The sequence below is a fragment of the Psammomys obesus genome, unplaced genomic scaffold (assembly GCF_907164565.1).
Source record: "Psammomys obesus unplaced genomic scaffold, mPsaObe1.curated_primary_1811, whole genome shotgun sequence".
NCBI lineage: Eukaryota > Metazoa > Chordata > Mammalia > Rodentia > Muridae > Psammomys > Psammomys obesus.
The window spans coordinates 6,935,172-6,960,305 of record NW_026590062.1 but is presented as its reverse complement, the minus strand read 5'-3'; the positions used below and the strand labels follow the sequence as shown (position 1 = coordinate 6,960,305).

Sequence of the window (25,134 nt, the reverse complement as noted above, 5' to 3'; positions counted from 1 at the left end):
CACCCTCAAGTCATAGGGCGTGGAGCAGTGCCCTATGTTACCCCGCCTGTGCTTCCTTGGAGAAATAAAGGCAGGTGGCAGTTTCTATAGAATAGAGTGTCTGCTTCTTTTACAGTCCCTCTTGCTCCATAACCACACCCACTCCCTGTGTTCTGGAAGGCAGCCACGCTCACCACTGTACCACTAACGCCACACTAAGAACCTTAAAATCTGTGCGGCACCTTTGTGCTCTTTTGTGTCACCAAATTAACTATGTGGTGGGGAGTACCCACACCTACTGTGGGTCTTCTGGGGGTAAGCCCACATCAACTGGGGTTCAGGAGTGCAAGCGAGCCTGAGACAGAACCCCAGGGGTTCTTAACGCTCACAGCCTCAGGCCCAGCTGCAAATCAAGGCCAGATGTATGAAACATTGATATGTGCGATGCTCAGCTGCCATCGGCTAGGGGACTCCACCACACCGGCTAGGACAGAGCCTCATTTAAAACTCTCCGAGCTTCCCTATTGAGGACTGGGTTAGCAGACTAGGACCAGCTTGTGCCATGGGCACAGCAGACATGACTCGGGGGTGCTGGCGCACAGCATAGCTGCAGCGAGCATCACAGATGCTTTCGGGGTTTGGACTTTGACCGGCCTCATCCCAGTCTCGGCAGCATGAGGTGGGCTATACGGTTTGCTGGTGGAAGAGGCAGAGGGGATTCACTAATTGCTGGGCACACAGCTCTCTGCCAGGGCCAGGGCCAGCTTCTCTTTCCTCCCTCGGAGGGAGCTGGCATCACCCAGAGTTCTGTCCAATCCCTTCCACCAGGGCACAACACTGGAAGACCATGGTTTAGGGCTGTTGCAACCAATTCTACGGTCCTTTCCCCCTCCTTGGAAGCCTCCCCTGTCTTCTACTGGACAGAGAGAACACGGAATAGGGTTCAGAGTTCAGTCTTTCCTTGCTCTCAGGACCTTGGCATGAGCCACATGCCCAGTGAGCCATGTGCACACAACTCTCAGTCCCTGGTCAGTATCAACCCGGCCATCTCCATCTCCCCGAACTCAGGCTTGACACATCTCTTCCAATCCCACCATATGCGACTCTGGGAGGACACATGGGAAAAACACATGGAGACACACACAATTCCCTGGACCACGGTTAATGACCCTGGATTTCATGGCAAGAGTCACATCTTCAAATGGAGGCCCACTCACCTCTCATGACTAGAATTTTCAGGGGTGGGATGGGGGGGGCAAGCCATATGGGGAGGCAGGCTAGCTCGCGGGCTGCGGAGTGGGGCTTCACATGCACGCTGACATACAAACACACACTTGCACATCTGAGTAGCTCACCTGTCCACCTGGACTCCTGTGTCTTTCATCTCTGCTTTGGCTGGTCCCCCTCTGTTGACTGTCTTACCCCCGCTGTTGAGGGCGCTCAGCACAGGTTCTATCTCTTTGAGCAGTTCGTCACACTCCCCCCTGTCCTGTTGGTTGGCCTTGGTACTTTTCATTGAAGGGTCAATGGTCAGACCATTGGCCTGGGAGACTGAGCCGGCTTCCTGTCCATTGCCTTGGGCATGCTGAGGCCCATTACCAGGACCTGGGGTCCTGTCTGCTGCTAACGGCTGCTCTTTGCTGGCTGACGGCTGGTGGGACAGATCAACAGCTTTGGTGGGGGGGCCCAGGGGCTGGGTCACCCGGATGGTCTTGGGGGTCCCGTCCCCTGTGAAGGTGGTCTCCAGGTGTGTAGTGAAGCCCTCGGGACCCCTCAGAATGAGGACCACGTGGGTCTCTGAGGCAATGCCCCTAAGTACCTCCAGGGCGCTGTCATAGCTGAGGTCCACCAGAGGCCGGCCATTGACGGCAAGAATAATGTCTCCGGCTTGGATAAGGCCACTCTGCTCCGCGGCACCTCCTCGAATCAGGTCTGAGATGATCACGGGTGGCTTGCTGACCCGTTCCTTCACCAGGAAGCCCAGACCCCCGACTTTGCGTTTGAAGAGACGGACAGAAATGACGTTCGGTTGGATCTGCTGAACCCCAAATGTCTGCTCTTCCATGGTGTCCGTCCGTGTCCTTCAGAAGACCTCCAAGCTGAGATGACTCGGGGACAAGAGCTGGCTGCAGAGTTCCTGTCGTCTCTGTCTTTGACGTCAACTTGGCGTCACCTGCTCATTGCCATTCGACCTTGGGTGGCATGATTTCATGTGTCCCCGCCCCTTCCTTGCTCTCTAAGGAAGCCAGAGTTGACCGGGCAGACGTCAGGAGCAGTGAAGGGAAGTGTCCCTAAGGTCAGGAAGATTGGAGGCTTGCTGCGTCTGCTGACTGTCTAAAGTGACGCACAAGCATGGGCACTAGTCTCTGGGCATCTTGGTCACCAGCTTGTCAGATGAAGATGTGACGGAGGGGCTCCTGGAGCTGAGGGGAAGGAAGAAGAGAGCAGATGAGAAGAGAACGGAAGCGAGTAGAATGGGGGAGCCAATACCTCAGAGCTAGGATGGAAAACACCGAGTCACAGACACCTGGGTTGAAGCCAAGCCTGAAGCATGGCTGGGCTTCCTCAAGAGGACACTCACCTTTTCAAGTTAGCAGCGTCTCCCTGCTTTTATCCCTGCAACCAAAGCCCTCAGGGACCAAAGGCCTCCCTGGGGACACCACAGCCAAGACATCCAGGCAACCCCAGAGACCCAAGGGTAAGAATCTTTCCCACCACCGGAACTGCTGCTCCAACTTGTTACATTGTCCTCTGTGGCCCAGATTTTGTAAACATTTCCCAGCCACATCTCAGAAGCTTCTCTGGCATCAACCTTTGGCCTCCCTACTCTGGAGCCTCACAACCAAGAAAAAAAAAGAAAAACTTACTGGATAGATATATAGATGCTGCCTTCCATCGTGGTACTATCGATGGAACCTTTACAGCCATTTTTCTCATCATTAGCTCATCTCAATTTCAAAAAAATAGGTACTTGGCTACGTTACAAACACTTTCAACACCAAAGAGATAGGTCCACACAAATCTCAAATACATCTGTCCCCCACATAACAACACATGAAAAGCTCCAGTGAGGGAACTTGAGAAAGATGGGTTGTGACCCTCTAGACTTAACAATGGCACAAAACACGCTCAATCGATATTTACCGGTAGAAGAGGAGAAGCCAAAGCGAGGACTAATATGGCAGTTCCTGGCTACTTCTGTTCTCAATAAGTTATTTTTCCTCCTTTGATGTTCACAGAAATGCAGCTCTAAGCCTGGAGCCCCTACTTGAAAGAGGGCTCAATGTCTTGTCCGAGGTCACACTGAGTGGATAGCGGAGAGGTAGGCCAGCTTCCCTTTCAAGTCTGAACTTGGAAAGTTACCTGCTAATTACTCTAGGTGGATGTTTTTGAAGCTCCGCGTTTACTTTTCTAAAAGGCTGTCAATTTTCAGACCATCAGTAGTCCTGGTGTTGGAATTTGGGGGCCAACAGGGCGAAGCTGTAGTGTGGCGGTACTTCAGATCCGACAGGTATAGAGAGTGGTGTCTGTGTGCGTGTGGTGGGGACGCGCCAATGTTTTCACCCATTTCTCTCCTCTCTTCCAAGCCGTGTTTCCACCTGTATCCCTAGACGCCTTACAGCATTCTCATCATGCCTCATACAAGGAGGGACACCTGTCTTCCCCCATGACTAACAAACTGAAGGGCCTTGGTTCGCTCTTAGGAACTTCCCAGGGCCCAGTCAGCTGACGAGAGTGCCGAGTGCCCGCTGCCCCTGAGAACAGGAGTTGACCGCAGAGACCCCACCTGTCTTTCGAGGGAGGTGCCCCTCCCCCAGAGGGCCCCTTGAAGGAGGCTGGTTAGCGTTTTTCGCAGCTTGAATTACATAACCCCACCAGCAGCTCTGTGTGGGCTGGGGAGTAACGAATCAAATCGCTGGCCCAGCCCAGGCTGCCTTCTCCATCTGGCGCTGCTCTGTGTGTGTGTTTCTCTCTGTGTACTCATGCATCGCCCTCACGCTGTGGCATTTCTCTGCTGTGTGTGGCCCGTGTGTCAGCAGACTGAGTATTTTTTAGCATCCTGCTGCCCAAGCTCTGGTTTGTAGGGAAAAGTACCCACGATCACCAATGCCCTTCCTTGTTGAGGAGGATGGCATTGCTCTCTTGCTTCCTTAGCTTTCCGTGAGCCCTCTGGGGACCAAACCACAGCCATAGGTGGAAAGAAAAAGCGTGTCACCACCCTCAACAATGCTCATCTTGGCCTCTGTCTCTCCTGTCTTATAGAAACAAGTGGGGATCTTGCCTGGTGCTAGGATCCATTCTTTCCTCTCTTTGTCCGTCCCTCCCTCCCTTTCTTCATGTGGTACTGGGAGTGGAACCCAGGGATTCCTGTATACTGGACTATATCCCCAACCTCCTTAATTTTTATTTTGAGAAAGGGTCTGATGAAGTTACCCAGGGCTAAATCTGAACTCACTCTGTAGTTCTGGCAGACCTTGAACTTGCAATCCTACTGCCTCAGCTGGGATTACAGGCCCACCTGCTCCTCCCAGCATCCATCACAGTCTTAACCCCACAGTGTTCTGGCTTTCCTTTTCTCTCTAAAGGAACCATTCTATCTCCCATCATGATTCATTTCTTTCCTGACCAGGGTCAGGTTCAACTCTCCTTTGCAGCAAGACATAGGGAGCTTCCTAGGGATACTTATTTGTCCTGCTTTGCAAACATCCAATTCCCCCGGGTTTCTGAGAAACTGGCTAAAGTGCTCCCTGGCTCTGTCTGTGTTTCTGAGTGGGCTCCTTATTTACCCCGAGCCTCATTTCCCTTATCTGTGAAACGGTTTCCCAATTAGCAATCACTCTACTGATTAACCTGGAGAATTCAACAGCACAGAAAACACAGGCCCAGCAATGCCAAGAAGAGGACCAACACTCAGGAAAACTGGCCTCTGGTTGTTATTATGTAACTTGATGATTTCAGCCCCCTAGGTTTAATCAGTGTGGTTCGGTGTGCATGTGTGTGCGCGCTCGTGCATGTGTTTGTGTGTGTTTTCCTCTATCAGTCTGTAAGAGGACTCTTTCCTGCAAATCACACTTGAAGATGCTCACCTGGTTGATGTGGGAGCCTCATCTACAGGGAGATAGAAACTAGGCTGAACGGCCAGCCACATTGCCTACACCTTCTGGAGCTGGGATTCTAAACAAATCTCTCTTTCTCTCTCTCACTCAACACAGTACATACCATGGAAACCACACTTGGAACTGAGCCTCCACTGAGTACTTCACGCATTCTGGGTGTATTTATTTTCTTTTACCTTGCTGTGAGGAAATAAGAGGCTGACTGTCGGAGATGACTGCCAGGGAGAAGGAAGCAGCCAAAACAGGGTGAGTCTGACGCCACCTCCTTGTTGTGTGACCTTGAGTGGGCAGCTTTCCTCCCTGAGCCTCATTTCTACAATGGAAGGAAAGGGGACAGTGGGAGTTCTTGGCTAGGAAGGGTGCCAAGCCCTCCGCATGGGAGTTTCTCTCATTTGATCCTTGCAGCCACAGTAGGAATAAAGAGTCACTCTCATGCTTGCATTGAGGACCAACAGAGTTGCAGATGTGAATGCTCCTTGTTAGTTTTCTGTTGTTTGTTTTAGAAGGTTAAACTTAGGAAGTACTTTTTGTTCGGCTAAGTTATCAACAGGCTCTTATGAGGAAGAGAGGAAAGGAGACTCCAGGGAAGTTTAATAGTCAGTGTTAGCCCCAGTTGGAATGACAATCTCAGACATGACACCCCATCTCTACCCAAAGCACTTCCTCCACTTCGGCTTCACATTTCAGCTCTATTCAGTCATGGTCCCACATGGGGGCTCTCCTCACACATGTATGATGACTGTAAACGGCTTTGGGGTATCATGTGTCTTGGTTTGTTATGATTTTCCAATTCTAGCACTTTCCATTTCTGGACTGGTATGAAGAAGAGCCATTGAGTATCCCTAGTATATAGCTTGTCCATTGAAAAACGGGGACCAGAGGTCTGAAGATTCGGGGGGGCAGGGGCACATTCAGTGTTGTGAACTCAGACTTAAAAACAGGTATCTGAAGTTCCCAGAAAGAAGGTGGGGAGATGAGAAGAGAGAGAGAGAGAGAGAGAGAGAGAGAGAGAATCTTCCTGTTACAAGTTTACAGGCTGAAGGACTCAACCTTGAGAACATGAAGAGTTAGAATGTTGCAGATCAGAGTCAAATCATCTCTTTGGTGCCTTTGAAAGTTGCCTATTGCCCACCCCTGTGTCAGGGGAAAAAATGTGCTTATGACTATCAAAACTTGTATTCTTATTTGGCCAATAGCGCCACCGATCCAAAAGCTAAAGACGTCACCTGACGTTACATAACCCTCCAGCAAAGTCTCCCCAGCTTTGCTGGGACTGCCCACCTGTGTCCCCACTAATGAGCCTGGTAAACACTCTCAGGCTCTTCTGCTGTGTGGTGAATAAAATCTCAGGTAGCTGCTTTCACAGAAGAACATGGGATTTGGGGGACATGAATCTCTGTCCCCAAGCTGTGGTCACTCATATTTGGCTCCAAAATAAACTCTCTCTTACTCCCTTTGGGCGAGGATTGTGTTTCTGAGCTGACCAGTCACGTGAGATGGTGGGGTGGCCAGGTGGCCCCGGAATGGCAGCTGCTCATGGTAGGTTTGGCTTTGGCTGCTCATGGTATATTTGGCTACGGGATTCTGAAAGAGTCCAGCTGCACCTTGGCCTTCAAAGACTTGTATGAGAAGATCTCAAAACATGTCAAAACTTTTTTTTTTTCTGGATTAGGTTTTTACCAGGCTGGTGTTGACCTCATGACCCCCTCAAATGACGGCTTTCCAAGGGCTAGGACTACCACGTTAATAAATTTAAACCCTCTCTCTCACCCTTTAATAAGTTTTTCCAGTGTGATTACCACAAAGCTGACCACTTTACCAGAGCTCTTACTGCACTGTTTCCAGACGATGTGGGTCTAACCTATGACTATTGGGCCAGTGAGATGGCTCAGTAGGTAAAAGCACTTGTCACCAAGCCTGATGACCGGAGTTCAGTCCCCACATCCCATAAAGTGGGAGGAGACAGACCCCTGTAAGTTGTCCTCTGACCCCCACATGTGGCTGTGGCAAGCATGCCCACCCAAAGAATAAATAAATGTCACTTAGGTCCCTGGAGTCTGTCCTCCCTCTTGTCCCTTAAGAGTCAACTGGAGACTTAGCTGGGAACAGGCATGGGAGAGAAAAACCCATCATTTCACAGGAGAGGTTAGAAGAGGATGTGTCCTAGATTAACAGTGTCTAGTGCCTGGAACCCTGCCCTCTAGGTGTCTGATGAAACCTCACATCTACCCTTAAGGAGTATGTTTCAGAGAACAAGATGGGTATCTACAGATCAGAAAGGAGCCACCGCACGTGCTGTCAGGTGAGAAACATGCATGCAGGGTAAATTTGTACATGTAAATAACTGTATTCTGGGAGGGGCGGATACCCACAGCTGGAGCTTCCCAGGCCCAGCAGGTCAGAGGCTGGTGCTCCCGCCCTGTCACTGTTCCGAATCCTGGAATGCTGTATTGCTTAGGTCCCAACCACGGCTGTATTATGTTTTCTGTGAACAGCATTAAGGAAAACAAAGCCCAGCCTGTGAACCTGCAGCTGCTCACACTCTGTGTAGCCACAAGGTCACCCTCAGGGTCACGGCCTTGCGGCTGTCTCCCTCCAACCTTTCTTAAAAAACAGATCTCAAGTTCCCAAGTCTTAAAAAAAGCACAAGACACAGCCACACACACACCCCCATACAAACAAAAGATGCAAAGCTGTGCCCCCTTTAAACAATACCCCAAGCAGCCAACCTCCGTGGTCTCTTGAGTCACTAATTTGCAGCCTTTTAGGATCCAAGTTGAAGCAATCTCTCCCACACCAGCAAGCCAGAGCCCCAAGCCTGCCACACCCCCGCAAGTCAGCGGGGTGTGCTGGCACCTTGTGCTTTGGGGATTCCAGGGATGAGTCTCTGGGTCCTATAGTGAATCCCCAGGCAATGGTGGAACCCCTACTTTGTGGCTGTAGCCTGCTGAGGATGACTTTGATTTCGCAGACTGAATCCACCTCTGGACAGGAAGAGTTTCAGCTTTGAGTCAGGTTGGAGGACGACTGTGGAAGCCTGAACCCTGTGGCCAGGGGATGTCTAGGGGATGGGTCCTCTCTACCACTGTTGCCAGGTACAGACTCCTTTAATATTTGACAACATTGGCCTTCGATTTAAAACGCACATGCCTTCTTTGGTGTGGCTACTGAGAATTTGGACTTCCTCCTTCAGATAAAGCATATAGGACACCAATGGACACACACAGGTAGACATGCACGCATGAATAGACACACGGGCATGAGTACGTGCGCACACATGCACATACATACATCTGTGCATACATTCATACACATGTTTGAGGACCCATTAATCAGTCAAGGAAAACACTAGATACGTTGCTCTGTCATTCTGGGCAGGTATGAAGCCAGGGTGGGGATAGTCTGTAAGGATCCTTCATGCTGCTAAACTGACCTAGTATCACATAGCTCTCTAAAGTTCTGCCTGTCTACTCACAGGTCAGCGCAGCTCTCTGACATCATGAGAGACTGTCCTTTGTGCAGTGAGTGGGCTTAACGCAGAGACTCAAAACTGGCCAAAGTGCTGGGAATAAGTGTCAGTGGAATGCTCGGCCACAAATGGGACATCTAGGCCACTCTCCACCCCCGCCAAAGCTCAGGGAACATCACAGGAGAGGGTGTGGAAGGATTGTAAGAGCTGGAGGCTGGGGAGGACTGGAATAAAACCTGTCTCCTGTGTATGACAGGCTGCTGCCCCCATGAACTCATAGTGGCTGCCTGTACAAGATCAAGCCCGCCAACGGTCCCGCATATACTGACAGTGAATGGCTTCTGGGTGAGGAAGAGTCAGTTTTCTTTAAGGGTGTGGTTCCTGGTAGGTTGATCCTGCTCCAGGGCATGGCCCAACATTCAGGAGTATGTGTGTAGCCCATGTTGGAGTCTATGGGTGAGAGAGGAAGAGGGAAAGGGAGAGGGAGAGAGAGAGGGACATGAAGTTGGGTGTGGGCAGGGAGATGGGGTGGATCTGGGAGGATTAGGACAAATCTGATCAAAACATGATGTATAAAGTTCTCAAAGAATAAAAATATTTTTAAAAAGTTACTGAGGAATGACATTCAAGATATAGTACTCTGCCAGGCAGTGGTTCGCACATCTTTAATCCCAGCACTCAGGAGGCAGAGGCAGGTGGATCTGTGAGTTTGCCAGCCTGGTCTGTAGAGTGAGTTCCAGAATAGCCAAGGCTACACAGAGAAACTACATCTACTCATATATCCAAATTGTCCATCTTTCCATGTGAGCTTTGACATACAGCAAATATTTCTGGAGAAGTACCCAGGCCCTTGACACCAGTGGTTACTTCTCAGAGAAGGGTGGGATTTGGGTGTAAATGGGAACCTTACTTTTTGGATATTCTTTTTATACTTGATTATTGATTAACTGCTTTGATTATTTTTAATTATTATTTTGATTATTATTTTTAAATATCACTTTTCTCAACAAGGACAAGGCTGTCTTTACTTGGCTTTGTGATGATGGGAAATTTACTTAGCACCCCTGAGTCTGTGTCCCATCTGTAAGGTAGAGGTGACAGCAGTGCTGGTATCTGTGTGGACAGATAACACAGAATGGGTTGAGAGTTGCTGGTATCTGTGTGAACAGATAGCACAGAATGGGTTGAGAGTTGTTAGAGTTTTTTCTAATATGCTACAGACTAGGGATGTATCCAAGAAAAGGACCTGTGCACTTAAGGTGTAGCTGACTCTGACTGTTGAGTGTTCATCTTTCTGCTGAGAGTCTTCGGTATGTTGTTCAGTTTGTACTGTGGATATATGGATTGACCCTGATTCCCAGAAGACTGAGTGCCTGTCCTCAGAACCACGGCATTCCTTGGAATGTATAAAGAGCAGAACTGACAATGCTCTGAGCCCGAGAGCCACAGGCAGAGACGCTCAAGCCCCAGGACTTGGTGGTGAGCCAGCAATGTGAGGAAGGGGTGAGTCTGTCACTGTCTGCCCCCATGCTGGAAGAGATGAGGGGAACCATGGATCCTTCATCTTGGCTTGGCCTCATAAAACTCAATTACTAGAGCTAGCTCAGACACCTGTGTGCTACCACATCCGTCACAATGACAGAAAGTTCCAGAGTTCAGAGCGGAGCCTTTTCTGCTTCCTTCTGCTCATCTCTCACCCTGGCTGGGCCTGCCCGGTCCCTGGGTAGAGGTCAAAGCCATGAATCTGGAGCCAGAAAGACAAGAACTTGGGACTGAGCTCCACTTTCTGCTAGCCTCAGATTCCTTACCTGTAAACTGGGAATGTTGAAGGGTGACAATTAAGTGGGTGTGTGCTCCTGAGGCTCACGTGTACCACTCCTGTCACCTGGAGAGCCACTTTAAGTTAGTTGCCAAGATACACAAAACTCAATGCCTCAGAACTATTTGCAACAGTCAGGGAATACAGGCAGTGAAGATGATCATTGGCAGATGAGCAGATTAAAGAAAAAGTAGAGCATGTATGTGTGTGTGATGGAGTTTGTTTATTCATAAGAATAAAAGTACACATTTTGTTTCAGTGATAAACTGGCAATCATTATGTTAAATGAAATAAGCCAGATTCAGAAAGGCAAATAAAGGCTAATGTGCACCATGAGTCCAGGCCATCCTGGGCGACCCAGTGAGGCTCTATCTCAAAACACCACCCTCCAAAATCAAAGGTGGGGAGTTTTTTCTCATGTGAAGTCTAGAATAGGAATTTTTAGGATATTAAAGTAGAAAAGGGATGATGCTGGGGAGGAAGAGGTTAGCAGGAGAGAGAGGGAAATTGTGGGGTGGCTGTAAGCAAAACACACTAAGTACACACAGGCAAGCGTCATGACAAAGCCTAAGGTAGAGGTGACAGCAGTGCTGGTATCTGTGTGGACAGATAGCACAGAATGGGTTGAGAATTGTTAGAGTCTGAGTTTTTTCTAATAAAAAACTCTGTACAATGACTAAAAACACCATCTGACAATGATGGTGAACCTCGGAGGCACCGTTATGTGAGCTGTGCTAAGATTCTGGGTTTGTAAGGACTGCTCTATCTGCTGCTGGCTGGAAGATGGGAGAAAATCCCAGGCTGGCCATAGGAGCCCAGGCCAGTGCAATCCCAGATACTGCATGCTCGGCACTGGATGGTGACAGTTGGGGAGCAAGAAAGAGGGCAGGATGCAGAGAGGAGGAGGAAGGTGTGTCCTGGAGATGTGACTGATTGGACAGAGGGCTGGGGGAGAGGGCAGTGTTCTCAGAGGTCTCTTGCCTTCAGTTTCCTGTAGGTGGGGTAGGGATTCATCTCCTAGAGGAACGTAGGCTTGTGCGATGGAAGAAAATCATAAGAATGAACAAAAGTCATTTTGTGGAATTGTGCTTCCCGAGTCCTGATGCATGATTTAACTGTGGCCTGCAGGATTGCAGGATTCAACATTTTGTGATCCTTGACTACCACCATTCTGAGAACCCGAGGGGATGACAGGAAATATATTTGATTTGGCTTCTTCTCTGGCATTGTCCCTGCTCAGCAGATTGATGCTATGTCAGTAATCTAACAATCTGACTCTCAATTTTCTTGTGAAATTGAAAAGGTAGTCAGAAATGGTTCCTGAGGATTCTGTAAAAACTGGAGCAGATGGATACTGTAGAGAACACTTTATAAACCATCAGGTCAACTGTAATGGCACTGTTGGGCCCTTCACTTTAAGGGGACATTGAGAACAGCATGCCCCAAATTACAGTTGAGTGTTAACTAGAGACTCAGACAACACCCCCATCTCCTGCCTACCACACTTGGATACAGCCTGGGAAAGAGAAGCTAGCCCAAAATGCGGGAAAATGCGTTTCCGGAAGGAAGCAGGGTAAAAACCTGTATTTTAAGGGACTGGTGGTAGAACTGAGCCTATTAACTTCAAAGATTCCTGTAAACATGTCACTATATCCAGAGGGTCCAGAATTAGTTTCAGAAGAATTTCAGCAAAGGGAGAATCTACTAAATAGAAAATACAACAACAGATGTGGCAATACCCCCTCATAAGATACCTATGTCCATAGTAACAATAAATGTAACTAGGTCAAATCTGAGTAAAAGTTTATGGCATTAGCAGTTGCCCTGTAACAAAATGGATGTGGAGACAAGTACTCAGGACAGGATAAACTAGTCCCAAGGGTAGGTATGGGCTCAATATACATCTGCAGCCCACATGGCTCTCAGACAGAACAAGTCTACTTTTAATTGAAGAATTTAATGATACAGTTCACTCTCTTCTTAGAAGGCATCAGCCTGGAAGCATACAATACTTACTGCTGAATACAATTTCCAGAAATACTTTCTACTAAATACAATTATGTTTAAAACACATAACATTAGTAGTATTATGGGTGAATTGTGCCGATTCTAAATGTTTGACCTTAATATTCTGAACATTTTTACATAGAGCCTCTTAATTTTAATTAATTAATTAAGATGGGGGCCTCATGTATCCCAAATTGGCCTTGAATTCACTGTATAGCTGAGGATGACCTTGAACTTCTGATCCTCTTGCCTCTGTCTTCCAAGTGGTAGGATTATAGATATAAGTCACCGGGCCTGGCTTATATCAAAGCTAAGACATCTTGCTAGGCAAAAACTCTGCCAACTGAGCTCTAGCTCTAGCTCTAGCTCTAGCTCTAGCTCTAGCTCTAGCTCTAGCAGGAACTTTATTGAGTAATCTAACTGAACTTTAAAAAAAAATCCTAAAAGATAAGATTATTTATCTCCTCTTTATAGACAGAAATAGGACTCAAAGACATTAACAGAGGCAGCTGAAGTAGCTGGGGTCAGCAGTCGGAACACAAACTGAGTTTGTCTAAACTTTCAGTCTTTGCCTTTTAATCACTTTCCAGTTAGCACTGCATGTTCATGTCTTAGCAGCCTGACTGCAGAGGTGACCTGCAGCTCCAGGAACTGGAAGTTGAGGGGACTCTCTGTGCCTTTCACTTCAGCTGCTCTGTGGAGTCTGGGATGACCTGAGGGCTCAGGGAACTCAGGACACTGGAGTCAGGTGCCTGTGAGTTCCTACAAGGAAAGAGTCTTCAGTGTTGTAGCTTCCCAAATGCCCCAGGAAGCAACCAAGGGGAGAAGTATGTGGCTGAAGCTGACAGCTGAGTTTGCACTCACAGCTGGGGACAGACTTCAGAGTGTCTCTCAGACTCTTGGAGCTGGGATCAAACTCAGGACCCTCAGACCCACCCGGACTCTCACTCATTTCTGCACCTCCCCAGGAATCTGAGAATGTGGGTTGCAGATTTCTGGGCTTTTCCTACCTGGTTGCTTCTAGACTATTCTGAATAGTTACAAATGGTTACAAACTGCTTCCCTTCCCTTCCTAGTGAATCAGCCTCAAGTACAACCTGCATCTTAGGATGAAGAACAGAAGAACTCATAGGTGCTGGCCAGGCAGGTGAGTCACTTCAGAAAGTAATTGTTTCAAAGATCAGTTTCATGAGCATGATAGAAGGTTATCATCTGTCAGTGTTGCAAGGGTAGTATTTTTAAACTATGACAATAAAATTAAAGTAAGGATCATAGTCTCAGAAAACCCTGCTACAATCTTCTCAGCAACTGTTTTTATTGAGTAACCACCTTGTTCCCAAAACAGAACCAAACAATCCAACCAATCAAATGAGCTGTGAGGTTGGATGCTCCTTGCAGACAGAGGTCATGTTTCTTGGGCTTATTGCATTCTAAGCAAATCACATGGGCTTGGCACATCTTCAGTACTCCAGTAACCCAGGAATGGAGCCATTAAGTATAAAGCTAAGGACAAACGAGCCCAGGCTGCCCAGTGCATGACAGTTCCAGTAGGAATTTGCCACAAAGGAGGGATGAGGCCAAAATCCCTTCACTTCCTTCCAGCAGCTGCAGGGAGGTGTTGAAGTCACCTGACAAAGGGGGAGGAGTCAATTCAACTTCACAGGCTTGGAAAACCAATCACGGATTTTTTTTTTTTTTTTAAAGAGAATGTTGAAAAGAGAGGGGTTTAGGTGAAGTCTGTGAAATCCCCAGGGATGGATATCATGTGGTGTCCTGCTCCCCAGAGCCCAGTCCACAGGCCCACATCACCAATACCACGTCAGACAGAGATACCAACCTACAAGCCCCACCAGACTCTTCCCTCAGGAGCCTCAGGTTCACATGCACAGGACCTACAGGGTCATTTGAGACACGTGAGTCCAGTTTACTCCATAAATGCCTGATTCACCTTCAGGCAGTCAATCCCTCAAAGCCTCCAATAGGAGACTTCTAGGTAGCAAGTGTGATAATATTAGGCCAAACCATGCAAAACGTCACTTTTCGACAATTCTGTGACCTACAAAGATGACAGTTTCAAATGAAACTCCAATTTCAGCTCAATCGACAACCCGCTCTGAACAAAAGCATTTCTGATCTAGGATATGATGGTTTTCAAAAAGGCTCTGGCCAGAGTCTATATATAACAGCCCACAGGTACACAGGTGAGTGGTGCATGCTTCACAATATTGAGTCCCCCTTCCGTTTGAAAAACAGAGGTTTTATGTAAGATAGAAACATGAGGCTTACCTCCATGGAGGATGTGCTCATATCAAGCCTAGATTTCTTCAGATGCCCCGTTCGTTCTTCATCTTAAGGGTGGTTTGCCAAGAGGGAAGGTGGAGTGATTTGTAACTCTCTGGGCTGATTGAGGATAGTCGAGAAGCACCTAGGTAGGAAGAGCCTGGAAATCTACAGCTCAGCTCAAGTCTGAGATGAACGCAGCTGTCAAACACAGCTGGGGTGGGTGGCGGTGTTGGCTTAGATGGCGCTTGAACTCCTGGCTACCCTTGGCCACCACCAGCCTCCTTCACACCTGTTTCCTGCCAGCGCTTTGGAGGGAAGGCCCCATTTAAGCCTCCTTATAAAGTGAGTCTTAGAAGGAAATAGTGAAGGCATCTTTTGGAGTTCGTTAATGAGGGACCAAAAAAAAAAACCAACCAACCAACCAACCAAACAAACAAACAAACAAAAAACAAAAAAAACAAAAAAAAACTGGGTCTTAGGGTCTCTTGGAAGATCGATGTGTCTCACAGGGTCTCCTGAATGTGAACAATCTCTGTTCAGCTCGTGCCTCTGGCTGAGGCTCCCTAACTTCCCAGACCCCGCCAGAAATCCACCGCTGTCTGCAGGAATCCCACACTAGAGTCTCACTAGGCCAGCTCCCTACCACCCAGACCCTTGCTAGGCACATGGCCTTTACCATCTGAACCATCTCCTCAGCCTCTATCCATCTCATGCCTCTGGCATGATACTGGCCAGACACTGTGCATTTGGCAGACTGTGTGCTCCTTTCTCAGGGGTCCCCAACCTACTCCAACCCCACCTTCCTGGACTCTCCTAAAACATTGTGCCTGCTCCTTCAGCTGGGTGGGTCCTGCTTCCTTCTCATAATTCCCATTTACATCACCCTCTTTGTCAGAGCCATTAACTGTCAGTCAAGAATGGGTTCATAGATAATCTTGGATCCCCTCCCCCAGCCACAGCTGTTTTCTGTGCCCTGCTCACATATTAGCAGCAAACCCTCCCCCGACCCTCCCCTGTGTCTTGGGATAAGAGCCTCAGAGGGAATTCTGATGGTATGGCCATACTCTGTGCTGAACCAAAGTGGTCCCATCTTTGTCTTTGCCTGTTGGCTTTGCTGGTGTGCCCCAAGTAGCTAATTGATGATCACAATAGCATGAGATGTGAGGTGAGGTGGTTTAACTTGGCCTCCACAAGAGAAAAAGGAGGCTTGGACGAGGCTTCTGAGCTACTTGCCCAAGGTTACAGGGTTGAACTTGAACCTGGCCTGAACTAGCTCCTGAGTCCTCATCTTCATTATTGCTCATTCGGAGGTGCCTAGTGGTTCATGGTTGAAATCACAGGGCTAGAGGTTCCAGAAGTGACATGCCTGAGCCTAGGTGAAGCTTATTGTCACCAGGGAGGTCATGGTTGTTGTACGAACAACCCCACAGAGCCAGAAGCACAAACAGAGCTTGTGAGCATGGCCAGGATGTCACACTGGTCCAGGAAAGAACTTAGAAACCAACACTAGAGTGAAGTGCAGGAGGCCCAGGACATGATCTGCTGCTGGTAGAGCTACATGCTAGTGGCTCAGTGTCCATTTGATGATGAACCTGGAGAAAAAGAGTGCTAGGTGGGGACTTACAGAGCCATGAATGACACTGTCACCAGTCTTCAGAAAGCAGAGACCCACAGCCTTAATTAAAATGCCCAGGGACAGATGCAAAGAGAGGCTGTCTGGAAAAAATGATAACTCTTTACTAAACCTAAGATAGGGAAGGGGGTGAGTCTCTCAGAAAAAGGAAGAGGAAGGGAAGGAAGAAAGAGTGGGTGTTCAGGGGTGTGTGTATGCCTGTATATGTGGGGTGATGTTGGAAAATAGGAAAACTAAATTTTTTATTATTTATTTACTTACTTTTAGGTAAGGTCTCATATAGCTCAGGCTATTAATAGTATTCTTCTAAAAGATCAGGAAATTGAATGAGAAAAAAAGTTTCACTGAAACTACACCTCTCAACTGTTTAGGAAATCATCCACACATAGACAGACATGCACACAAACAAACACACACACGTCCCTTTGCTCCAAAGTTGAGACAAGGTCTTGCTGTTGAAGGCTGACCTTGAACTCCTCCCACTTCAGCCTCCGAAGTGAGCACCAAATACATAAGCACAGAAACCCTGAATGACCAGCAACACCCTCAAAGTTTCCATTAGATTCCATAACTGTTTACATTTGTATTTTGGCTCATCTGTCCTCATCAAAGCATCTTTTAAGCTACCTCCAGGCTATTTATGGATCCAGTCATCTGTCATTTACCATCCTGTCCGTCTGTTCATCTACCTGTTTGTCTTTACTTATTTGTCTGAAATCCAGGGCTTGCATATGTGTTGGTATAATGTTTTATGCTTGTCAAATGCTCTACCATTGAGACAGACCCTGGTTCTTACAGTGAACCATCTTAAAATAAGTTGAAGATATCATGTTTCAGCCTGACTAGTAACAATGACAATGATATAATTATAATATTATATAAATAAGTGAATTTTAACAATTATTAATATAATGTATTATTTATTATTGTGTGGGTTTTTTTTTTTTTTTTTTTTTTGAGACAGGTTCTCATTCAGTAGTCTAAGCTGGCCTCAAACTTGGGACAATCCTTCTGCCTAAGTCTCCTGAATGCTAGATTTCAGGGATGAGCCATCACACCACATTTTCAGCCCTGAATTCTTAAATGCTACGTCTGTGTTCTTAAAAATGTCACTCAATATCCAGTGAGGTGTTTTCTGTGCATGTGTGTGTGTGTGTGAGTGCATGTGTGCGTGTGTTTAATTTTAATGCCAGTCTGCACAGGAAGCCAAAGTCTCATCACTTGAGAGAGAAGCTGACATCTTGCCTCCCAGCCACAGTGAGTCCTAAGTTCCAGCCTGAGTGCAGGACACATGCCTTTGACAGTAGCTTTGGTTTACACTAGAAACAGCCTGATTCACCCATGTCTTTCGCAAAACAGAGCTCGTGTATTGTTCTAACTGGTGTTATCATAACCCTTCTCTATCTTCCACTCCTGGAGAGGCCTCCTCTCTGGAATGCAGGGGTTAGCACTAGGGAGAGTTGGAATCAACATCATGCTTCGGGAGGCCAGCCTTTCGGGTTACGGGGATTGAACTCTGGCCATTACGTTAGACTTGGCGTCAAATCACTCTATCTGCTGAGGCATCTCGATGGCCCTGTCTGCTTTTTCTCTCAAGCCATAGGGATTGATTGATTTAGTACTCACGCTGCATTTATCCGCATATCAGAGTTCCGAATGTCTGGTAAAAAAGATAATAAAAGCACCCAGGTAATAAAAAATAAAAATAATAAAAGAAAAAAAAAAAAAACCACCCAGCCAGGAGACCTGTCTGGACTGGTGAACTTCTGTCGCGCTTTGTAAGAAAATAAAGGGGTCTCATCTCTGTGACTGCATCGTAGGAGGGGGAAGTGAGAGGCCAAGACTTGGCCTTGTCAGCAGGTCTGTTCCTGACTCTGTCGGCTACCTGAACACTGGCTCGTGATTGTAATTGGATTTCATTTCACTTGTTGAGTATTTCAGGGCTGAGCTACGGCTCCAACCATCAGGGAGACAAATGAGCCCAGAAGACGTCAGTTGCCGCTGAAATCTATCTATAAGTTACTTTTTTCCCCCACTTAAATTTCCCAGGATGGAAGGCAGTCTGATGAGATCTGATGGTATTTTTATGGCTAAACAGGGCTGATTATACACACCGCAGGCCTTATGTCTAGAGGCTGGCAATCGGATGCCTCGTAGACCCTTAGACAGCTTAGGTCGATGGTTCTCGACCTTCCTAATGCTCTGGCCCTTTAATACAGTTCCTCATCCTGTGGAACCAAAACCATAAAATTATTTCTGTTGCCACTTCATAACTGTAATGTTGCTACTGTTATGAATCACAATGTAAATATCTGACACGCGGGACATCTGATATGTGACCCCAAAGGGGTCATGACCCATAGGTTGAAAAATCACTGTCAAAAAAGAAAAAAAAGAAAGAAAGAAAGAAAGAAAGAAGAAGAAAAAAAGAGACCATCTTATCCTTTCCCAATGCCATCCCCTGTCTTAGGAAATCTGGCTGCAGTTAGGAGTTCAAGGCTTTCTCCGTAAAGCAATCTACCTGATTCTTGTCTATAACAAGAAATCAAAGCCTTGAGCTAAGAAATGATGCCTGCTGCAGTCTGAGACTGAACAAGCTTTTGATTTCACACACAATCCCATCTTCGTGTCTCATTGAAAACAGGTTCTAGAAAGGCTCATCTTTTTTTTTTTTAATTTGGTTTCAAGGTTTTAATAAAAAAAGAAGCCATTTCTGAGAGTTATTTAGTGCTGAGACATTGGGCCAATGTCTCTAACGGAAGCTGAGATGACTTCAGGGCGTCTCTGAAAGCCTGGAGAATTTATTCCAGGGACTGTAGCGGCAAACTTCTGAAGCACAGTGTGATGTCCAGACTCGGGACCACCCCTTCCTGAAAAATCCCAATTGGGACAAGGTGGAGAAAAGTTCAGTGATGCACAGAACACAGGAAACATGTGAGACAGACACTCCTCCCCACTGCACACAGAAACCATGACTCTTGCAAAGGGTTCCTGTCTTCCATTTGAACAGATAACTCTCCCTTTGGGCATAGCTATGGGACCATGACCGAGCAGCATACTTCTCAGGTGAAGAAGAGAATATTGATGCCATCGGGGCTCTGAGGGCCACTAGCCCAGGGTTTGCAGCCCAAATAACTCTGAGGTCAGGCAAGTGGCATGGGCTATACGTACAACTCCCGAGATGACCTAAATCAATAAACCAAATCAAACATAACAAAAGCCTGTAACAAAAGCCTTCTCCTGTCCAAATTCTAACCAACAAACACAATTGGATGACAGCCCAGCACATGATCTCAGCAGTTATATGGATGGACCCACTGGATTCCATAGTCTTCATTTCACAGATAGAAAACAGAGGCTGAGCTTGAGGGAAAGGCCCAGACTAATCAACTGACCGATCAAAGAGGTCTCTTGCTTTCAGATTCCTTCTTTCTGCTTTGATTATCTGGTTCTACCCCTTTTCACAATGCTGAGCCTCTGCTGACCCACCACCAACTCCTGGCATCTCACACAGAACTTATGATTGCATGGATGACATGCCAAGGGTTAGGGAACACAGCTCATTCACCCCAAGTCACTGAGTCCCTGGATGCATCCGAGAATGATGCTCCTATTGATTCGCTGCAGCCCCTTTGCCTTATGATTTGGCTGTGGTCAGCTCATAGTGGAAAGATACCCTGCCAGCAAAGAGATTAGTACAAACTGGGATACCAACTCTGATGGCCCTGCCTCTGAGAATTCTCCCCTGATGCCCTCAGCCATAGCACCCTGACGGCAAGGTGCTCCCATCACTCCTGAAGGAATGTCATACCAACATTGCTGGTTGGCCTGTTGTCTGGCCTGATTCCAGCCAACTTCAATGTGGGACTCATACCACTTTTGTCAGGCACCTGCCCTTGGACATGCAGCATCAACATACGTGATGTCACACCTGACACAGGTTAACGTGCCTTGTGGAACCACCCATGGCATCTGCCCTAATTCTTGGCTTTTCTTACTGTATACAGTTATGGCAAGGCATGTGTCCAAAGAGCCCTGCTAATGACACTCACACTGGAAACTTAGCGGCACTTTCTGTTGATGTGTTATTTGCACTGAACAGCTCCAAGCGGGCTCCGCTTCCCAGCACAGCAATCTACTCAGTTCCTCCTTCCCAGGGTCAGGAGCTCAATCTCCACAGACACATTCAAGACTTGCCAAGGCTGGGCCAGGGCTGAACACAGAGCAGGTGCTTTGGTGAGAACAGTGACAGTCAAATGAGGGTATATTTGCTTGATTCTAAAGTTATTCCTGATTGGTCACTTCAAAAGGAACTTTCTCTCTAAAATTAATGAGTGGACAAAGGCTCCTGTTAGATGGGAACTCAGGGCTGAACATCTAGCAAGGCTGAGGTGGGAGGAATACACAGCAGCTGACTGACTTACAGGGACAATTGGAAAAGAGAAAAAAAAAATCCTACCCTCTCCCATGCCTGCCTCTGGGCTTCTCTATGGTGGGGACAACGTGAAATATCACCCACAAGTTCTAAGCAAAATGGTAAGATGTGAGGATCCCCACCCCTCCCCCACTTTGTCAGAGATGGGCTACGTGACTTTTGACAAGTCACATTACTCTCCAAGCCTCAGTTTCTCTTCTGTACAATGAGGTCAGGAACTGAGGGCCTTAGAATCTTCTGGAAAAGCTCTATTCAAGTGCAGACACTTCAGGTCTCCTGCAGGGGAGGAGGTCTCTGCAGACAGAGGGGCTCGGCATCTCTGATTCCAGCTTGTGGCTCTGACGTTGCAGGTCTGCTGGGCAGGCGTGTGACACTCACTAGATGAGAGGATGTCTAGAGGCGATCAGACATCAGATGGAGACAAAAGGGCATGTCTACACCTTCTGTAGCCTTTGTGTTATTAACCACGAAGCCCCACGCCACTTTGGGGGTGGGGAAGCGTACCCCTTCATGGAAACAGCCTGTGTGAAAATTGCTCTTGAAATGCCAAATTGAGCCTCCGAGTATGCGAGCCTCTCCCGTGGGCACACTTCTTGCCTGAGGTTCTTAACTGCATCCTGAAGCACACCCATCCCTGCCCAGATCTGCGGGGAATCTGAGTGACAGGCAGCAAGCTGAGAGCTGTCAAAAGACACCCTGACACACACATACACACCACACACACATACACCAAGAACATGGCACGAATTTCTTCATGCTTTCAAAACCTAGGCAGTTTGTCCCTGTGAGGGCTGGACGTATTTGGAACACTTTTCCCTAGCACCTTGGACAGTTCCTTGCATCTTGGTGAAGAGACTCCCCCACCCCACCCCACCCCGTGGATTTTGGTACACAACCCCTCCCAGTCTCTCAGCTTTCCCCAAGGGTTGTTCCACAAAGACAGAGCCTTTTGGGGCTGGCAATGGCCGTTTGGGGAAAATGATCAAGAGGCAGGAAGAGATTCTAGATCTCATGTTTGCTCCTTAGCAACCTGGGTTTTCTTCTCTCTTTTATTGAAAAATCAACAACTTGAACACATGACCGGCGTCTCCAGAACCCCTGTTACAGACATCAAGACATCTCCAAAACAGCTTCCTGTAGGAGTGATTGCTCTCCTTTGACAGATAATGGGACTGAAGCACAGAGATGTTAAGTGACCAACTGGAAGGTCGCACAGCCACAGAGCAAACTCAGCTTCAGACAAAATCTACAACAGGTCTCCACTACACTGCTTGCTCCTTCCCTGGATGTTCTGGGATTTGGGGGAGGGGTGACCAGACTTTACTAAGTCTGTTTGAGGGTAATTTGGTTGTGAGGACACACGTAGAAGCAGAGCCATGTGTATAAAAGTGAGGCAAGGGTCAGGCAGGCTATGCATTCAGCCACCCCTCCCCCCCCCCCAGATTAGGAAGCCGCAAACCTGGGTGGAGGTCTCCTTGGTTGGCTCTGGGGAGCTAGCTTGGTGGGCCCTACCTCAGTTTCCACGTCTGCAAAGTGAGGTTCAGGTAGCTGTCCTAGCTATTGGGGAAGTCAATATATTCCAGACACATCCTGCATGCGGTAGAAGCTTGCAGCATACGCAAAGCCGGGTGTCCCTCAGTTTCCTCTAGAACCTGGGCTGGGGCCCATCATTGACCATCATGGGGACAATGTGCTTCCTCTGGGGAACCTGCGAAGGATTCTCAAACCTGTCTGCTGAGACTCCCAAGGATAAAGAACCGGCCTGACCCCTACTCCATTCTGACATGCACTCCAGGTTTAAAAAAACAAATCCCCAAACAACCCTCACTAAAAACAAAAGCAAAACTCCAACCAAGAAAATAAATTCTCCAGGGAGCTGTGCTAATGCCTCCCCCCAAAAAACCTGCTATTTGCTCTGATCTCAGTCTGAGTGGGGCTGTGCAAAGGGTTGCATTGCCCCATACTCCCTTTGGAGGAATGGCCTGAGGGGTCAGTTCCTTTCCGTCTTCCCCATTATTAGGGTAGATACTTCCTGGGCGTTCCAGGTTCACCTGCGAATCATTCCTGCCAGCTCACCTTTGAGGACTCATCCTCTGAGGGGGTTCTCTAGAGCTCCTTTCGCAGTCTGTGTATGTGCGCAAAGCGAGGTTTGGGGTTTCCTGGGAATCAGACAAGGTTTTTCAAGAGTCTCATCTACCACGAAACGTGATGTATCCCCCCAGGGGCTGCCTGGGCAGACTGGGAGATGGGGCTGGGTGCAGCCTTGATCACCCTCCTGAGTACCCTCGGTTTGGTTTACGGAAAACCTCAAGACTCAGAGGCCCCAGGACCTGTCTGTCTCAGGATGCATCAGACCCGACCACCAGCAATATTTCCCGCGTGCCGAGCACCTGCCCTCAGCTTCACACAGACGTCTACGATATTTTAAAGGTTTGCCAACAGATCCCCAGGAAACGGCGACTTCTCTGTTTCACACACGAGAAAAACAGGCTGAGAGATGGGAAGAGACTTACCGTAGCTCTGTAGCTCTAGGATTAGAACCCCAAGGGAATCCCTCTCAGGTCCCTGCTCAGGCTATCCGCCTGTGCGAGCCACACTCGCTCCAGAAAGCCAGGTTCACAGCACGCAGACAGCTGTGGATGCTCAGGCAACCTTGCCCTGAGGGTGAGGACGCGCCTCTCACTTCCTGTTCCCTAGGACTCGGCCCAAGAGTCCTGCAAGGACCCAACCGTCTGTGAGCAGCGACCAGAGAAGCCGGGTCTCCTGGGAACCCTGTCTAGCTCCTGGACCACTTGGATGCAAAGCTGTGTGTGGCAAAGATTCTGAGCCCTGGCAGAGTGCCTCTCTTCTGCTCTGGGAACCACCAGGCGCTCCTAACAGTCTCCTTGGCGGGAGAGGTGCAACTTTCCAGGTTGGGGAAAATCGCTGCCTCACCGGATCCTGCCAGCCGCGGGAGTGCAAGGCTGATGGGGCAAAGTTGGAAAGCCAAAGAGCAGTGCTCCAGCAAGCCCGCCATTCCGCTGGGACCCACTCTGGCCAGCGTCCACAACATGGTCGCAGGGGTCGGGGTAGCTGGAGAGAGGAGAAGGGTTGTGCATTCCCCAGCCTCAGGCGGCATACGCGCCTGGGGTCAAGATAGCCTGGGGTCACAATTGGATCTCCACCATTGTGACAGGGAGGCTGGGGACGTGCGGGTAGTGGCGTTGGAAGGGTCCCCTGCCCCAGCAAAGTTGAAGCGAGGTGGCAGGACCCAACCTTCCTAGTAGCTCCTCTCCTGGAACGGGGTCCGCCCCATTGCCCGGAGAGCCAGGCCGCCAGGGAGAGCCAAGTTGGAGCGCACACCACCCGCCTGAGCTGGCGCGCAGGTTTGAGAAAAGGGACGTGGGATAGCCTGGGTCCGGGGCTGAGAACTCACCTGCCTCCAAGCCCGCGCAGTTCCAGGGCTATAGATGTCGCTGATCAACCCTGTCTCGCGCCTCCTCCTCCTCCTCCTGCCGCTGCTGAGCGCGCGGAGGATCCTGAGCCTCGCTCCGGGGCAGGATGCTCCAGGCTCCGGCAGCGCCACAGGGTAGGAGCTTCCAGAGCGAGCGCTCCCCGCCCCCTCCCAGCCCCTCGCTCCCGCCTCGCTCCGCCCTAGCCTAGCCAAGTTCAGTCCTAGAGGCTGCCAGCGTCCCCACGCGCGACCCGGCTCACCCCACCGCAGCTGCCCCTCGGAGCAGCCGCTGTGCTAAGTAGCCGCTCGTGCCCCGCGGCTACATCAGTATGCAGGGACCCGCGCAGCGAGCTCAGCGAGGGTCGTGAGGGGGAATTTATTTCTTAATGTCCCTGCTTTATCCTATCACCGCTGAAACGAATTAGCGGTGACGTCCAACCGGCTGGTTTATGGGCGTGGGGAGGGAGACGTCGCAACCCTCATTAAAAGGGCCGCTCTGGGCTCGGAAGCATACATCTTTTATGTAACCTAATTTCCATTTTTTTTCCTATCAGGAAAAAAAAAATCAACACACACACAATGAAAATTTGGGGGACCATGAAGAGGACTGGATGTAGTGACCACCACAGAAAGGGAGGCTGTTTGGGCAGGGAAGGTCCTAGCTGAGGCAGGTGATTGTTTCTGTCCTACCTGGTGGTAGGATTCCCTAATGGGACAAACTAGAGCACCGTCCCTAGAGCAGGGCCGGAAGCCCCTCGCCGAGTTAGCAGAAGCCAGGCTGGGTTCTGGCCCTGGTTCTTGGGTGGGCAGACGTTCTGGAAGAGATGCCTGGTTTTTGGTGTTTTTCGGAGCAGAGTGGAGGTGTGGTATCTTGGGGGAGCGTGGAAAACCCCCTGAGGTCTTATTCCTCTATGTCTGGGGGACTCCAGTACCAGGAGAGGCCAAGAACTGAGCTGGGG

The 25,134-nt window shown here is 48.7% G+C and overlaps 1 protein-coding gene across 1 annotated transcript in view; it reads right to left on the bottom strand.

The window, feature by feature from the left end:
* Nos1 (nitric oxide synthase 1) overlaps positions 1 to 24,228 on the bottom strand; it is an 86,229-nt gene extending 62,001 nt beyond the window's left edge. Inside the window, exons 1-2 of the mRNA XM_055605954.1 lie at positions 24,158 to 24,228; positions 1,335 to 2,402 (exon numbers count right to left, since the gene is read on the bottom strand). Of these exons, the coding sequence (XP_055461929.1) occupies positions 1,335 to 2,044 (710 nt within the window). The 5' untranslated portion in view covers positions 2,045 to 2,402; positions 24,158 to 24,228. The remainder of the gene's footprint in view (positions 1 to 1,334; positions 2,403 to 24,157) is intronic.
* Between the last annotated feature and the right edge of the window lie 906 nt (positions 24,229 to 25,134).